At 41.8% G+C, this 18,706-nt stretch overlaps 1 protein-coding gene across 9 annotated transcripts in view; it reads right to left on the bottom strand.

Annotated features, from left to right (window-relative positions):
- Positions 1-3,073: 3,073 nt before the first annotated feature.
- RMDN2 (regulator of microtubule dynamics 2) overlaps positions 3,074-18,706 on the bottom strand; it is a 72,087-nt gene continuing 56,454 nt past the window's right edge. For 7 of the 9 annotated variants that reach the window (XM_082745721.1, XM_082745728.1, XM_082745723.1 and 4 more), the window contains 2 exons: positions 11,431-11,480; positions 3,074-10,112 (listed from right to left, as the gene is read on the bottom strand). In XM_082745721.1, coding sequence (XP_082601847.1) covers positions 10,079-10,112; positions 11,431-11,480 — 84 coding nt within the window. In that variant the 3' untranslated portion in view covers positions 3,074-10,078. Of the gene's footprint in view, positions 10,113-10,156; positions 10,290-11,109; positions 11,481-18,706 lie in introns of those variants that run through there. The other 2 variants (XM_082745726.1, XM_082745727.1) reach the window with 2 other exon arrangements.

Genomic DNA, 18,706 nt, shown 5'->3' with positions numbered 1-18,706 from the left:
CAGGGCTAGTACCAGATGGTTCAGTCGGTGAAGCGTCTGACTCTGAATTTCCACTCAGGTCATGATGTTGGGGGTGGTGAGATCGAGCCCCGCAGGGCTTTGCACTCAGCCAGGAGTCTGCCTGAGAGTCTCTCTCCTCCTCCCTCTGCCTCTCCCCTGCTCAGCTTCTCTAAATAAATTAATTAAAATATTTTTAAAAAAAATATTTTACTTATTTATTTGAGAAAGAGCAAGTGAAAGAGAGAGAGAGAGCACGAGCACATGAACTGGGGGAGGGAGGGGCAGAGGGAAGAGCCAGCCCCCCGCTGAGCAGGGAGCAGGACCCTGGGATCATCACTTGAGCCAACAGCAGACGCTTAACCGACTGAGCCACTCAGGAGCCCCAGTAAATAAAATCTTTAAAAAAAAACTAGTGCCAGTGCCTCCAGAACAATATTAAGTGATAATACTGATAACATCATTCTTGTCTTGTCCCTGACTTCAGTACAAAGGTTTCTAAATTCTGTGTTGTAGCATGATAGACTCAGATAAATATCTTTTTATCATTTTGAGAGTGTCTTTTTTTTTAAAGAATTTCTTTTTTAATCAAGCAAGGAGGCAATCCTATACTTTGAAAGGTTCTATATGTGTGTGTGTTTTATCATAAATATGTTAATAGAGTTTTAATATTTGTAATTTATAAATAAATGAATGTAAAGATGTTGGGGATGCCAGCTTTGACAAACTGATCGCCTCAGGCATGTAATCAAAGAAGCTTGGAGACAATGGGCTTGTAAGATCGTAATAAAATTACTATATTAAAATACTAACATTTACCACATATAATTTAACTTTTTGTTTTTTTTCAAATGCAGAAGACACTTAAAGATCTTGAAAGCTTTAGTTTTATCGTAACGGATGTTGTTTATCTTATCAGTTGATGGAAGATTGGCTAACTAAGCATCGATCATTAGAAGGTCTTAGTTCATCTCTGAAAAAGTCTGATTTCTTTGCCCCTCTGAATGTCTTCCTCTACATCGGATGGTTTCAGGGAAGCAGCAACATGCTGGGTTTCCCTGGTCACACCCCCAAGTGTGGAGGCATCATAATATGACAGAGGAAGGATGGGGGGGGGGCCCTGTGTGGCCTGGGTCCTGCCTCTCTGAAGCACACCTTGGACAAAGAGTGTGTCCTCGTTGAAAGATGCTCTTTCTGGCAGAGGCAAGGTAGTGACACACCTATGTGCAGACCACTCAAAGGATGGGAGAGAACCAGACTTCATAATGACTCATGGCTTCAGCACAGTGGGACTTCCTGTCAGGGCCACTGCCGGAAGTCTTGAGTGATTCTGACAAGTAAAGAAACACAAGTATTCTTTGTAGTCATAGAAAAAGGAAAAGATGGCTAGAGGGATAAACATCTCAAACAACAAATACTTTTTATGGGATGTCTGGTTTTCTGCAAATTTTTTTTCTGAACCAAGACATGTGTTCTTTTTAAAATTAATACATGCAGTACAAAAACTCAAAGCAATATGCTGATTTATTCCATAAAGATAATTCCCAGGCTAACTGTGGTTTGTTCTACATTGTCAACAAGAGTAGGGAGCTGGGGGAGGAATTTTGTAAAGTCCTGGAGATGAAAAGCTTGAGTCCACATGGAGTGACTATAATCTAGATCAATTCAATCTCGGCCTCCCGCCGCCCCTCCATCTCTCTCTCTCGCTTCCTCTCTCCCTTCTTTTTTCTCTCTTTCTCTTTTCCTTTCTCTCTAAATATATACACACACATATATGTTTATATGTGTGTGTGTGTGTGTGTGTGTGTGTGTATAAAAGAAACATATATGTTGAAATGGCAAATTTAATTCAACCTTTTAAAAAGCACTCATTGAGGGGTGCCTGGGTGGCTCAATGGGTTGGGCCGCTGCCTTTGGCTCAGGTCATGATCTCAGGGTCCTGGGATCGGGTCCTGCATCGGGCTCTCTGCTCAGCGGGGAGCCTGCTTCCCTCTCTCTCTCTCTCTGCCTGCCTCTCTGTCTCCTGGGATCTCTCTCTGTCAAATAAATAAATAAATAAATCTTAAAAAAATAAAAATAAAAAGCACTCATTGAGTACCACGGGAACACAGAAGCAGGATAAGAGGGAGTGCCTTTTAATCTATTTAAGGAGCGAATACATGTGCATATGGAGTGACTAACAATTCAAAGAAGTACAGAATTGTGGAGCAACTGGGTGGCTCAGTAGGTTAAGCGTCTGCGTTCAGCTCATGGCCTGAGCCGGGTCCTGGGATCGAGCCCTGCATCAGGCTCTCCACTCAGCAGTGAGTCTGTTTCTCCTCTCTCTGTGATCTCTCCTGCTTTTACTTTCAAATAAATAAATAAAATCTTAAAGAAACCTCACAATTGAATAACAAAATAACACGGACTGTGTTATAAGAGGTCAGAAAACTCATGACTGATTGTTGGGATTCTGTCAGTGGGGTGTCTGTAAGTACAGCGGAGCAAAGCGGGGAAGGAGGACCTAGGATTTCTCTTCCTTCTCCTAGCATTGTTCCAATGTCACAGCATCCATCTACTTGCTCATCTGAAGGTCTGTTCTGACGACCTCATCCTGGGGCAGGAGGCAAATCAGAGCTCCTGTCAGCCTCCTTATGTGCTGCCAGTGTTAAGGCAAGAAGGAAAAAATGACAAGCTACCCGCAAGTGAGAAGGATGTTTTTGGCTGTAGGATTTTTGAGTTTAGTGCCATCTGCTAGTTAGAGCAACTGAGGCAAGGAAGAAGATAGACAACGAGCCCATGAAAAGATGCTCAGTCATCAGTCAGTGAAGTGGAAATTAAAAGCACAATGCAATGCCATCATGCGTCATTAGAATGGCTAAAACTGAAGACAGGCTGACCGTGCTGAGTGCTGGTGAGGATGTGGAACAACGGGAACTCTCATTCATTTCTGAGGGGAATGCAGTAGGGCGCTGCCATCGGAAAAGCAACATGGCGGTTTCTTGTAAAGCAAACATAGGCTTACCATGTGACAATTCCATGCCTAGGTTTTGCCTCCTCCTTCCAAATAAAAACATGTCCTTGAAAGACTAGTGAATGAATGTTCACATCAGCTTCATTCATAATAACCCCAAACTGCAAACAACCCCAGATAGGTGCATTGACAAACGATTTATGACATTCAAATTATGAGTATTACACAGCAACAAAATGGAATGAACTATTTATTGATACACCCGAAAACACAGATGAATCTCAAAAATGTGCTTGGAGAAGGAATGATTCCATTTATGTGATGTTCTCAAAAACAACCTATAGTAACAGAAAGCAGATTTATGGTTGCCTGAGGCTGGGGTGCGGGCTAGAGGGACACAAGGGAACCTTCTGGAGTGATGCACATATTTATATCTCGATTGTGGTAGGGTTTAACTTGATGTATACATTTGTCCTGACTCATCACCCTGTATGCTTCACATGAATGCATTTGGTTGTATGTAACGTTTACAAGAAGTAAGAAGAGAAGGAGGAGGCCCTTCTGATAAATGGACTTTCAGGACAGGTGAACCAGTGAGAAATATCACTCGCTTCTGAGAAAGGCCTGGGGGATGACGGACAGAGAGCAACTCAGCCCCACATCTGCCCTAGTGCTGTACAAAGATGGCGGCTGAGTCTAGCCTGGCAGCCATGGTGTGGTGTGCTTGGTTGGATGTTTCTTTTGAGACCCAACTCAGTTCACTGGCTCCTCTCTTGAACAAGACACTTAATTGGGGTCTAGCTAACTGTGGTTTGGGAAAGCATTCCTCCTGGGCCCTGTGCATCCCGAAGGTGGTCCCTGCTCTGAGAGCATTTCCAGTTCGAGACAAGGTCAGAAGGTGATGGGCAGCTTTTGCTTGGGTGCCCCCAGCAAGTTATCCTCTTTGAAAAGAAACCAGGGGGTTCATAGCGCATTACTAAGTTTGGGAAAATCTAAATAAACTTCCCCTCATCCCCAAGCTTCTCGGCCAACTCAGTGAGCCACATTGGAACAGTCTAGATTTGGGGAGGAGGGAGTTGTGACTTCGAGATAGATCATAATCTCCACTAAGTATGTACTGAAATGTAAATTATGGTTATGGAACAGTGATGATTCACATAATTACATCGAAATTAAAATATAAACAAAGTATGACTGTGAGCAGCATCTTTTAGAGAAATTACCGCCACCAGATATACGGAAATTGTTCCCTGAGTAGAGTACGGCACCTTTCCAGGACATTCCTATGAATTTATATTCTATGGACACTGAACTCCCTATCCAAAGCCCATCTTAATTACTGTTTTCCTTTCCAATGAACCATTTCTCCCACTGTGGGAGATACTTGTGTGGTTGGCTAAGTTAACAATTATATGAATTTCAAGAATTCTTTGTGTTGAGAAAAGATAGACGGCCACAGGCAGTTTTTAGGTAAATAAAAACAAAGGAAAAAGAGTTCCTAAGTACATTAAATCTAAAATGGTTTAAAGCTGATTGTATGGATCTGAATATGATTTCCTCCCTTACTGCACACACCAGGGCTGGGAGTCAGGGCCCCAGGGTCCGGTGTCCACTGTCTCATTAGCTAGGTATGTGACTTCCAGAAAATCTAACCTCGTTCCGGTTTCCTCATGGTCAAGTTAAGATGGCACCATGTCCTTGCCAACCTCAGCAAGTAAAAGGCTTGCAACGAAATGTTACATCTGGTGCTAACACTTTGAAAAAGTGAAAGTTTGATATGAATACAAAGGAGCGTTTTTTTGTTTTTTTTCACATTCCCAAGACAACTTTTACAATGTTATAAACATAGTATATGTCGTATCAGTAGATGTACATGCTATGGGACTGGTTCTGAAAGCAATAAAAATCACCTCATTCAAAAATTTACCAATCTGTTAGCAGGAAGCACCAAGGGCTAAGTGTCCTCCGAGAGCAGCGCTCGCTCTCACCAGGTGGCTGTTAGGAACAGTCCTCTGTCACCACCATTCTAAACCATGTTAAGTTCCACACTGGGGTATGGCAGGAGTCACTTTATTACTAAACCAAGAGACTGCAAACTGAAGCCTGGAAATGGAATATGAATTAAAATTTCAAAAAGAAAAAAAATAGCAACTGGGTCTTAGAAATGCCACCATGGTTAAGTCTAGAATACAGTCCACATTCCATTCAATGCAGGCTATAGTTAAAAAAAAAAGAAAAGAAAAGAAAAGAAAAGAAAAGAAAAGGAATGTCCCCGTGTCTGTGTTGTTTTTAGGGGAATAAGAGAGTCCTAGGAATTTGAAGTCAAGGACTGGTCTTGGCATTGCCTTGAGCTTGCTTACTGCCTCTGGCCTAGCCCTTGAGCTACAGGGTGGATCCATTTCCTGCCCTGCTCTCCCCTCCTTCCCTCTGCTTGCTTCCTGTCACGTCATCTCCTGAGGGTAGAAGTGACCCTTAATTTCCTCTTTTAGGAACCCTAGGAGCTGTGAAGTGCTTTTGTGTTTCTTGAGTTGTTTGGGTTAGTTGAACACGTGTTAATTGAGAGCAGACAGCCAGATAGGTAACAGAAAAGTGACTAATAGATGGTCCTTGTCCTCACCTTGCTGAAGATCTGATGGCTGGTCAGGCTGACAAAGGACACAAGAAGTGCCTTGCTATTTTGAGGAAGGAGAGAGCACATCTAGAAATGTGGATCAGGAAGGATTTATGATGGAGCTTCTGTCACTTGAGCCAGGCCTAGACTGGGGATAGAGATGTTTGCAGTGTGGGGCTCAACTGTAGGACCCTGAGGTCACCACCTGAGCTGAAACCAAAAGTTGGACACTTAACCAATTAAGCCACCCAGACACTCCTGACTGGGACCTTTTAAAAAATTAGGACAACCAATGTTGGGTTCCAGATGATTCCATACACAGCATGGTGTGACTAGTCTACCTGACAGGAAGTGGTTGCCCACTGAGGGGTCCATGAACAGCACAGCTGAGTGACATTAATAATTCTAAATGATGTTTCTACTTGTAATTTTCAGCAGATTCTTTTCCCAGTCAAGTTTCCCAAATTTAAATTAGTAGGGTTGTGTAAATCTAAAGTACTGAAGGAGGAAGAAAGGTATAATTTAATTCTTCACATGCAAACTTTATTTGCCAAAGTGTAAAAATGCTGTTTAAAAACAAATTATCTGAGTTAGAAACCAAAGTCTAATTAAATAATTAATTTCATAGTACAATTGCTCAACTTGTTTTATATTATAGAATGGATACATTTGAATATTATAGAAATTTGTTTTAAGAAACAATTTAATATGCTTAAGTTTGCTGTACAATAGAATGGCTTGGAGGACTGGAAAGTGTTCCAGAGTGACAAGTGTTCCTGAAGTTACAATTTCTCTTCTTCAAAATCCAAACTATGGACAAAATGTATGAATCTATGGTTTTCCTGGAGTAGGAAAGAAAGGACAGTAACCCCTGAGAGATTGTAACAGACAGGATAAGCACTGCATCTGCCCAGGGTTATTGCTTTGAGAGAGCTTCCAGGAGACCATGAACAGAGGGGGAGCCTGAAAGGAGTCCCACAATCTCCCTGAGTTGAGGAGACAAACTGAACAACAAAATGCCCATCAAAATCTTACCTTTTTTTTTTTTTTTAAAGAAATTAAACAACTGATTCTAAAATTTCGATGGAAATGCAAAGAAGCTAGAATAGCCAAAACAAGTTTGAGAAGAAACAAAGCTGGAGGAATAATAATATCTGATTTCAAGGGAATATAAAACTACAGTAGTCAACAGTGTGGTGTTGGCATTAATACTCAATGGAATAGATCAATGGAACAAAATAGAAAGTACGTACATGTGTGGAAAATGGATTTTTGACAAAAGTGCAAAGGCAACTTGGTGGGAGAACAACAGTCTTTTCAACAGATGGTGCTAGAACAATTCTGTATCCACATACACAATGAATGAATTTCAATCCGTACCTCACACTGTATACAAGAGTTAACCCAGAATGGATCACAGATTTAAATGTAAAACCTCAAATATAAGCTTTTTAGAAGAAAATATAGGAGAAAATTTTTATGACCTCATATTAAGCAAAGATATTTATATATACCACCGAAAACAACATACATTAAAGTATAAATTGATTCATCAAAATGAAAAACTTTTGTCAAAGACAGTGTTAAGGAAATTAAAAGACAAGCCACAGACATACAGAAAACAGTGACAAATTATCTAATAAAGAACTTCTATCATACTTAATATATAAAGAATTCTCAAAATTCAATAAAAAAGAAAACAAGTATCTCAATTAAAATAATGGACAAAAAATTTGAATAGATATTTCACCAAAGATACATGAATGGCAAATAAGCACATGAAAAAATGCTCAGTGTAATTTGCTATTAGGGAAATGCAAACTAAAACCCCAAATAGACCCAATTAAATCCTAATCGCTGCACACAGAACAGTAGTTAAAATTATGGAGAATGACGATACCTAGTTGTTAATAAGGTGGTGGAAGTGGAACTCTGATTCATTGCTGGTGGGACTATAAAAAGGGATAACCACTTTGGAAAACAGTCTAACCATTTTTTAAAATGCTAAACAGAGATCTATCACATGATTCAGCCATTCTACTCCTATGTATTTATCAAAGAGAAATGAAAGCATATGTCCACTTAAAAAATTTATATGACTATTCATAGATTCGTTTGTAATAATCAAATACTGGAAACTCCCCATATGTTCAACAGATGAATGGGGAGAAACAACTGTGGTATATCCATGCAATAAAAATCCCCCGGTAATAAAAAGGAATGAACTTTTAGTGCACATGATGAGATGAACAAATCTCAAAATAATTTTGTTGAAAGAAATCAGACAAGAAAAGAGAAAACACAATTAATGTACAATCTTAATTATACAAAAGTCTAGAAAATAAAATCTGTCGTGTCAGAAGGCAGGTTGTTTGGGGATGGGAGGTGCAGGGAGAGTTGGGGGGTTGCAAGCGGGTGTGAAGAAACTTTTGGGGTGATGCAAATGTCTGTTATCTTGTGGTGATGGTTTCAGGGATTTATATAGAGAGATGGATCGATCAAAACACATCAAGTTATCCACCTGAAATATGTGCATTGTGGAATGCCAATTACACCCCAATAAAGTTATTTTTAAAAAGCTTAGTATGCGACTTCGGGCACCCAGAGCAAAATCCTGGTTTGGGAGCTACAGAAGTCACGAAACAGCAAGATATGAACAATATTTGGTTCTAAAATGTGACTTGTCTTTAATTGGGAAATGAAATATTGTTGTTAACTGCCCAACAACAGGTCGTAAAGTCTCCACTGAGGCTGTCCCACGACACAGATCGAGGTGAACGAGTCACTGAAAGCAGGTTTCACCACCTCCTTTTTCCCTCCTTCCTTATCTTGGGAAAGGAGAAGGCGGCGAATGTGAAAACAGACTTAATATAAGGGAAGATACACAACAGGTTGCTGGAAACATAGGAAACCAGAAAATGGGTATCAATATCCAAAAACTACAAAGAAAGATTTTTTCACCTTTGTTCTCTTTCCTTACCATCTCTCTCTCCCATTCCTTTCTTACTAAACCCTTTCTTCCTTTCCTGTCCTTTTTTTCTCCTTTTTTCCTTCTACCTTCTGTCTTTTACCCCCACATCCCCTTGACCCCCATTTGCTGGCAGGATTGCACAGTGGTTCCGACTATAGCACGGACTGGAGCAGACTGCCCAAGTTCAAATCTCATCCCGTGCTCCGTATGGTATTTAATGCCTCCTGCTTTAGCTGCCCCCCCATCTGTAAATAGGGTAATACCAAATGTTCCTTCTCATCGGGCCACTGTGGTAGGTAAAGCACTTGAACTAGGCAGAACCATGGGTTAATACCCTGCAGTGTTACCATTCCTAGAGCCGCTCCCTAATCTACCACTGACAGGCTGGGCTCCAATCAGTTAAATGTAAAAAGTCCTGGGCTCAGAGAAGACCACAGAAAGCACAAGATTCCGAGAGCTGGAACCCAGTCCTGTCTCGGCCAGTCCCCAGCTCCCTGACCCCTTCCATGTGATTTATGAGCTTAGACTCTGATCTAAATGAGAAGGGAAAATGAGAAGGTTGGTCTAGAAGACTGTCTCCATGGTCACATGCAGCTGTTAACACTGCTTTTTATCATTCTAAATCATACAAATATTATCAAATGAGCAGCTTTTTGACAACCATTAGGCACAATGGAGTTTTTCATGTTCCAGCAAAGATCATTCATTATTCAGTAAGAAAGATAACTTTGCAAATTGCATGGAGTTTAGGAGTCTGCGTGTTTTCCTTGTGGTGGCCGACGCGTCACTAGCTTGGCCTTAGCGACCCCCGGGGAGAAATCATTCCGAAAGGGCTCTGGAGCGATTCTGTCTTCTCCCAGGTCAGCAGCACGAGTGGAGTGAAGTAACCATAGAAAGAAAGCGACAGCCAGTTCACATGACTCCCTTCGTGCGAAGTTCACCGCAGAAGTAAAACAGTGCTGCCCGCTGAGAAAAAGACTCCACTTTTCACGGGGGCAGGCTGAACGTGGAGACTGTTCCGTCATGACCCGGACGGCATGAAGGGGATCCAGTATAACATGGCGAGGGGGAGGTTTCCTCTGCTAACATCCTACTGAAGAAATTGTTAAGTGTGTCAACAATTCTGAATGCTTTAAAGGTTCAAGTAACTTTTAGAAGTGTTATATTCGCAATGGGGTCCTTATCCAGAAACAGGATCACTTAACCAAGGGACATCAATTTGTCCCCTGAAGGCATATTGACTCCAGGGACTCAACAGGAATTTTGTTAAAACACACGGAGATCGCTTAGATGTCCCTCATAATTCCTAGCAGAAGTCTCTGCACTGCTCTCTGCTGGGATGAGCTGCTCCCACAACGTGGTTGATTCTGTCATTTGTTGCTAGTGGCAATCACCGCCTCAACTGGCACATTCCTGGAGCTGTTTAGAGAGCCAGAGGCATCCTAGCCTGTGGACACCAGGGCTCTGTGCAGGGACCTACTGAGACTCCTGTCCCTTCCAGCCAGCAGTGTCAATGTGAGACCGGGTGTCAGAGTTTGGGCAAGAATCAGTCGAACCGATCTGGGTATCTCGATGGGTCACTGTAAAAGAGGGAGGATTTGGCTCAGTTTGATTAAATGGCATCGGTAGGTCAGGGCTCGAAGTTTTGAATGTACAAATGTATGCGTGTCTTTGGGATAGCAAGCAGGAAATTCAACTTCTGACCTGATTTCCAGGATGAGGCTGGTTCAGGTGTAGTGAGGAATCTTTATAGATCGCTAAGTTCAATGAAAAAAAAAAAAAAAACCCCTTGTAGTTTATTAAAAAATTGAAAATACAGGAAAAAAAGAAACACAACTCCACAGAAATAGGAACTGCTACCAGATTCGTGTCTTTCCAACTGATGCTCTTCTGCACACATTTTCATACAGCCGAGACGCCATGTATATGTGTATATGAGATGACAGGTATACACTACGTATACATATACAAATAGGTACACTGCCTTGTAAGTTGTCCTTAAGATGCTTTGTGCATTTCACAGTTCTGGTAATTTTTTCAATGTCAAAGTAATAACCTGTTGTAGTTATATTCTTACATGGTTAGATTCTAATACAGTTAACTGCTTTTTTATTGTTGGACGTAGTGTTCTGCTGTAGTAAAGAATGCTGTTATAAACATTTGTGGATAAATAATTGTACTTTCCCTCTTTAGCACTAGTCCCCTGAAATGACATTACAAAGCTTAGGAGTTACTACATTTTTAAGGCTCAGGATACATTTTACCAAATGCTGGTGTCAAAATACCCTTCCTCCAGCTGTGGTTGAGAATGTTCCAACTCCTGGCATCATGACCAGCACTGAGCATCTCTTGAAAGAAAAAAATCCTTGCTAATTTGATGAGAAAACAGTATCTTACTGTAATTTTATTCACATTTCTGATTACTAGTTACCATGTATTTGCTCTCCTGTTTTTCCTCTTCTGTCAACAACTTGTTCATGACCTTTGCCCATTTTTCCCATTTATTATCTACATTAATGAAATTTTGTTTTGTAAAGTCTCCATTGAAGCAGCAATAAAACACTTACTAGAGTTCACTTTGTTGAATTGATGTAAGTATTTTATTTAAAGTAATATTCTGAAGACTATAGTTTATTGATAGGAAAAATATGAATCATACATGTTTAAATTTTGTACTGACATTTATGGGAACTTGATTTCTCCAAATAACATGATTAGTTTTGTAGTGCGACTATTGGAATGCATTCTGCAGAAATGTGGTTTTACCTTCAGATCTGAGCACAATACCCTTACATCAAAAAAAGAAAAAAAAAAGGATAATAAAAAAACGCAACTTGGATGAGTTTAAATTTTAGTAGACAACATCTGATTTGTTGAAGAGTAAGTTCTTTTATTTACCTCTTCAAGGAACTGGTTATTTTTTTCACTTCTCTCTGCGCATCTGTATCCTATAAAGAAAATACAAGTACACAATGAAATTTCACACAGTGATGCTGCTACCCTGGGTGTTTCAAAGCAAACTTTGGTGGAGTGAGGCGGTACTTTCTGAAGGACCATTATAAGGAAATTACAGATTTCTTAGATCCAGGTAGTATTCAGATCTCTGAGAAGATGTGTCATGTGGAGAGCTAGTTCCAGGGTTCCCCCCACCAGGTCTGGAGTAGTGGGAATGCAGGGAAAAAGAGAGCCTTCTGTGTAAGTGGACACACTTGCTCTCACTGTTTTCTTTTTCAGCTGTACCATGTGGAAGAAGTCCCAGCCCTAGCAGCAGGATTTGAAGAAATCTGAGGTTCCACTGCAAGATCCAGGCTAGCAAATACGCCTCTCATTATTGACTTTAACAAGTAGTTTATATGTAAGATGAAAAACCATGTAATATGTTTTCTAGTACTGCACATGTGTTGCTATTTCTTTAAAACGGGTATGGAGGTTAGAAAGAGAGGTGATACATTCAGATGGCAGGTACGCCTCTACATTTTTGCATTTAACAAACATTTATTGAGGGACGCCTGGGTGGCTCAGTTGGTTAGGCTTGGGTCATGATCTAGGGTCCTGGGATCAAGCCCCCAGTCGGACTCCATGCTCAGCAAGGAGTCTGTTTCTCCACTGCCCCTCCCTCTGCTCCTGTTCTCTCTCTCTCTCAAATAAATAAAATCTTGAAAAAAAAACAAAAAAAACCCCAAACATTTATTGAGCACCTAATGGAAAAAATTTAAGGGATGTAACAAATTAAAATGAACAGATGAGGAAAAATAAACAAAGTAATATTTGGAAGTAGCTGTTAGCATTAAAAAACAAACAAACAAACAAAAAAAAAAACCCTGAAGTTCTTCAATAGTTTTAATCATAATGTAGTGTCTGATCAACAGGATGTCTACTTCTACCAAATCAATATTTGTTGAAGCTTGTGAGAAAATATGATTAACAGATTAGTGTATGAATGTATTATTTAAAAGAACTTATAAAAAATAAGCTGTAATCCCTGTTGATCTCTGTAACCCTCTGGCTAGCTGAGTGCTTGGCCCCTAGGAGTCCTGAATGGATGCCTGCTATTAGGGGTCTGATGCTAGAACATACAGTAACACTTCCCATTGATCAATTCCTAGGAATCCATTTCTTACAGAATAATGACATGAATGAGAGAATTATTTCAATTAGATGCCTAAAGAAATGAAAATGCACAAACCACAATGAAAGATTTAAAATGAAGGTCACAGAGCAGCAATATTTACACTCATGCCCCACAAAGAAGAGATCCTCCAACTTCCACCCCAATTCAACTGGCGGCGAATGTACACACACACACACACACACACACACACACACACCATCCCTCCCTTTCACTCTTGCCCAGGGCTTCCATTCAAATATTCTCTTTATTTTTTTATGTACAGAGGACACTGGTAGGGCTTTTTGGTCCCCAAAGCCACCTAAAACCACCACCTCCAATCACGCTTCCCTTTGTTATCATTCAAAATATAGGCCCTTTACACCCTAATCCTTGTTGGTGCTCCCCTGATGCCGCTCGCCTGTGAATTCTCCTCCTTGACTCAACCTCCCACTTCCCCCCCTTTTCTCGGACGCTTCTACAGAGCTCCCTAGCACGCCTGTTAGGGGACTTGTTTTGAAGTCACTTTTGCATCACCCGTAATGCATTTGCTGAGAGAATATATTCTGGGGGGAAGGGGAGAGGGTGAGGGGTATTACTGGCGGGGGGGGGGAGCCAATGAGGGAGGCGGGTTCCCCTCTACCATCTCTTATAGTTGTTAAACTCCTGGTCACTCTCCCTTTACGTTTATTTTTATATGACTTCGGGATCTGGATCACTCTCCACACTGTCTGCCACCACTGTTGGAAACATCCTTGTCCCCATGGCCCGTGGATCCCAGAGCCCCAGGACCTGGTCCCCTCATCACCAATGTCCTCCCGCACCACCCCCATGAGCACACCCTGGGCTGCGTCATGACCTAGAACCGCTCTACTCCGGACACACGCAGCCTGCTCTCTGAATACAACTGCCTATCTTATTGGGCCCTTTATCCGATTATTCTCAATAACACCAATTTTTCAACTGCTACAGTTTATTATTTCCTTATTGTTCTCTGTCAGCGTCCTGGTGCTTTGACTTATTTTCTACCCACATTAGGTTCTACGTCCAGCTACTCTATGAGCGAGAGCGCAAAACCCGTTCTCCCTCTGTGGTGCCTGCCCTGGCTCTCCACCAACTGACAAGTCTACAAACCCATTGAGTTTTCTACTGAGCCCATGACCAAAAAAAAAAAAAAAAAAAAAGAGGACCGTGATGTGCTCTCTCTGGCTTCCTCAGGACCTTATTCTATCAATTATCTCCTCTCTCCCCAGTCTTTCTCGACCCCTGCCTTCTTTGCTGGCCCTTTCTCATCATTTAAATATGCTCCCCTAGTTCCCATCCAAAAATACATGATTTCTCAACTCCAGCACCACCTTAACCACCGCCTGACCATCCCCTTCTCTTCCCCATCACATTATTGGAAGAGCGCCTCCATGTACTGACTGCATTTCCTCACCTCTGATGCTCGGCACTGTCTCTGCTCCTACTGTTCCATGGAAATAGTCTGGGTGAAGATCGCCAGTAACACACATCATTAAATTCAGCTCATTCCAGTCCTGACTTCTCCAGAGTGTCCGACAGAGGTGACCACTTCCACCATCCTTTGGCTTCTGAGGCCCCTGTGGCCACTTGTTTCCATCTCACTTGCAGCTTCCTTTTCCACCTCCCCTTCTCTTATGTTGGTGTTTCTCAGAGTTGATCCTTGACCTGTTGGCTTTCAAATACTCTCACTTAACTGGGTGATCTCTGCCATCCTGGAGCTTCAGAGATCCGTTATATGACAAATATCAATCATCTGATGGACTGGAGAACCTCACAGACACAAATTCAAAAGGTCCATAACCGAAGTCACCTTCTCTACCAAATCTGGTTCTCCAACGTTCCCTAGATCCTTCAAGGTACCGCCATCTATGCTGGTCAGTTTCTAAAGGCAGAAACTGAGATCTCATTCTTGAGTCCTTTATCTCCTGGAAATTCAGAGTCTGAGTCTTGCAGAGACCGCCGCCCCCAAATCCGTTACACCTGTGCTCTCTTCTCACTCCTCACTGCCACTGCCTTAGTCCGGGTCACCGGCTAAGGCCTGCTTTAGTGTAGGAATTCCCTAAATGGTATCCCTTCTTCTAGTTCTGCTCCCCTCTGAGCCAAGTCAGTCTCCACATGGCATGGTGTGGACTCCCCGGGATCTCACTGGGTTACTTGTTGCTTAAGACGCTGTAATGGGTTCCCCCTCCTTTAAGAAAAAGGTACACAGGGTTCTCATCTCTTCCCTCCCTCTAGTACTCAACATTTCAGCCACATTGTACATTTGATTCAATGCTTTTCGGCATATTTCTCAATTCCAAGCATTTGTTTTTAGTGTCTTATCAAGTAGGGCCACCCACATCAGTACCAACCGAGACATGTGAACCACATCGTGTGTTTATGGTCCATGTTTCCATTCACCTTTGTCATGTACATACATATTTCGACACTAATATAATCCTTAGAACACATTATTTTGTGTTCCCCATTTTTCAGTTACATTAAAAGTTGAGTGCTGTGAAGTGTGTAAACCTGGTGATTCACAGACCTGTACCCCTGGGGATAAAAATATATGTTTATAAAAAATAAAAAATTTTAAAAAAAGTTGTTTTCTGATTGAACAAATGTCTTTGTAAATATGTTTAGAGTTGCATAAAGAATAGAAATTGGTCAGCTTTCTACAGTGAGGTAACAAAGGGAAAATGGCTTGATTACTCAGCACGTTTCATGATTTTTTGAAGACAAATACCAATGTATCAGATTTTTTATCATCAACTTTTATTAATCTGCTGAGGAGGGATTATTTTATAGCCTATTGCACGTTACCGGATTCTGCCTTCTACATGTCCAAGAACGCGCTTTGGCTCTACATTTTTACACTGCATTATTTTAAATGCCATAACATTTGCCAAAAGTCTAAATTATATGTTGAATTGTGTTCTAAAGCGTTCTTGATAGTTTTGTTCTCCAGTCTGAGTTTTCTTATAGAAGCTGCAGATAAAGGCACTTGTACTTGGACTTGAAGCCTGAGGGACTCCCCACTGTAAGAACTTGAAGACTGACTAAGGTATGCGTGATCACTGAAGACTTCCCTTCATTTGTGATACTGAGGGTGTTCAATACAGTGAGAATCCTCATGTGTCCTTGAATGTTACTCTGTGAGGAAAGGGTTTCTCCTGTTTATTTCACTGAATTGCTTCTCGAACATGAGTTATCTGGTATTTCTCAAATGGCTTCCTCCTCCTGGTAAAGATTTGCTATTTTCCTTCTTGATTTCTGTGTTCTGTGTCTTCAGTGTTCTGTGTCTTCCAAGGCTTGAGCTTTGGCTGAAGGCTGTAGGGTGTCTCCCCTGTGGGGACTCTTATGGAAAGGTTAATGCTGAGGCTGAAGCGTCTACATCCGTTACAGGTATGGGGGTTTCTTTCCAGCGTGTGTTCTCATGATGGCTGAGGTCAGAGCATGGGCTAAGGGCTTTACCATGGAGATGGCATTCATAGAGTTTCTCTGTGGTGCGAACTCACTCATGCTGTTTGAAGGATAAGTTGTTACTGGTGGCATTTCCACACCAATTACAAAGGGTTCTCTGGTGTGAATTCTCTCACAGAAACAAAAGTTAGCTCTGTGGCCAAAGAGTTTGCCACATTTGTTACATTTGTAGGGATTCTCTCCAGCACCACAGAACAGTCAGGAGAGCTGTGGCTATTTCCCCATTTGCATTATATTCAAAGAGCTCTGCTCTAGTGTGAACTCCCTGCTCCTAAGGGGGAGAGGTGAGGCTGCTAACGGTCTGCCTACATCGCTCATCAGTTTATCTGTCCACATGTGGATTCTGTGCTGATCCTTCAGTGATAACCTCCAGTGAAAGTCTTCGCCGCGCTGGCTACACTCACAGGGTGTGATACTCTCCCATACTGAAGTTCTTCTCTCTGTAGCAGGTCAACTGCACAGCGATCTGATGAATTCTGAGGTCTTCATTACATTTCAGGCACTCGATATATATGGCCATATCTGGGCACATGGCATCTTCTGAGGACTCCGGTTATGTTTTGAGTTCAGGTTATTTTTTGCCTCCCCAGATTCAAACTATGAGAGCTTTCTGCTGAGACAGCACACTTCCTCTCCTCAAAGCACTGTACTTTTAAATTCCGGGCATATAAAGTTGTTGACATACAAGAATCTGGGCCCTAGATCCCAAGGGCTGACATTGCCAATGTCAAGTGCAGTGTGATGAGCTTAGAGCTCCCTGAAAGGGACAGAAGACATGTCACAAAGAACTCACACACCAGGAAGAGATTACAAGTGCCACAAGAAGAAGCACTTATGGGAAAATATATTAATACTCTCTACCAAACACTTTGCACAAGGAAGTCTCTCTCTTACTTATTCTTATTCTTATACTTACTCTTACACTTACATTGCTATGCTCCTGGCATTTGGCAATGATCGTCAAACATCAACTTGACTAGACTGGCTACAGCTTAAGAATGACTGATTTCAAACTGATGCTCTGTCATCAGTTATTTTAAGAAAATTATTAGAGGGAGGTTTGAGAAACTTCTTGAAGGTGTTTTTAAGATCAACTTTAAAAATGCAACCAACGCTATTATATATCAAGAAGACTTAATGGATACAGTATTTCGGAATGCTGATCAATACAAGAGCTGCGAGAGTAGAAATGGGCGGTAGCACACTCCCATCTGCAGCTCATGAAAATGTCTGTGTAGAGAATTGGAACAGTCTGTCCATCCGCGAGTGGCCTTATTAAGTTCTTTTAAAATGAACCAGGAAGAATCAGTTCTCCAGGCCTGGATGGCACAGATGAGATAATCCATAAGAAATAAGTCCAAACTAGAAAGAAATAGGGCAAATCAGAATTTCTAACAAATGAGACCCTGGACAGCACTGCTGGGTTTCAGTAAGTGACCCACTCATTCCTCGGAGCTGTCGTGTTCCCTTAACAGGAAGGCAGGGTGAACATCTGTAGACTGATTCTGATTTTATAAACTTATCTGAGAAACCAATTTCCTAATTAAAATTGGCCCGCTGATGGGTATTAAGGCGGGCACGGGTTGCATGGAGCACTGGGTGTTATACGTAAACAATGACTCTCGGAACCCTGCATCAAAAACTAATGATGTACTGTCTGGTGACTATCATAATAACAAATAATAATAATTAAAAAATCAAACATGAGGTCTTAATTAAGACAGAAAATTAAAGCAGGATTAGGATTTTATTGCTAAGAGTGGTGACTAGTAAGAGGGATGATTCTGAATCTGTATAACAGCATGGAGATACAGCCCAGGATTTTAAACAACAGGTAATTTCCAAGAACTTGGTAGCCGGGACACACTAGTGTTTTTACTTGGAGCACTCCCAGCGCCCTCTTCTTCCTTGAGTTGTTCCTCGTGTATTTTATTTACTGTCCTTTAAGAGTTTGTCTTAGAAGAGCAATTAATTCCACTTCAAAATAGCACAGCCGTTGAAGAACAGTCTGTTTCCTTCCCAGATCAGCGCTTCCCTCGTCGTGACACACAACACCACATCCTGCTTTGTGCCCTGAGCGCTCGCAGCACAGCCCAGGACGGTAACTTGACCCTTCTTCCAGGCAGAGAACTCCCAGGCTGCTGGGGAGGTCACGACTTCATTCATCCAGCATTGTCACGCCGCCTCAGACACAGGAATCCCTTTTATTTTAAAAACGGAATGTTTCTCAGAACCTGAGATTACCTTCCTGGGGTCAAGAAAAGTCCACATGAATAATAAAATACTGTAGTTTCAAGTTCTGGGAATACAAGGTCGCTCACGTGCATGAATCTGGGCCCTAGAGCCCAGGGGCTGACAGTCCGGATACCGAGTGCTGTGTGATGAGGGGCAGCCCCCTGGAGGGGACGGAAGATGCTCATCGCCGGGAAGAGGTGACAAGCACCCCGAGAAAGCAGTGCCCAGGTCACGCAAGGTCACGTGAGGGAGAACGTGCCAGGGGCCGGTGGCCTTCACTGTAATTCGTGGCTCTGCTGGACGTTTTGCAAATGAACAGACTGGTCAGCAGAATCACTACTG

The sequence above is a fragment of the Mustela nivalis genome (genome assembly GCF_964662115.1).
Source record: "Mustela nivalis genome assembly, chromosome: 8".
Taxonomy (NCBI): Eukaryota; Metazoa; Chordata; class Mammalia; order Carnivora; family Mustelidae; genus Mustela; species Mustela nivalis.
The sequence above is the reverse complement of the archived record's forward strand: the minus strand, read 5'-3'. Positions and strand labels throughout refer to the sequence as shown.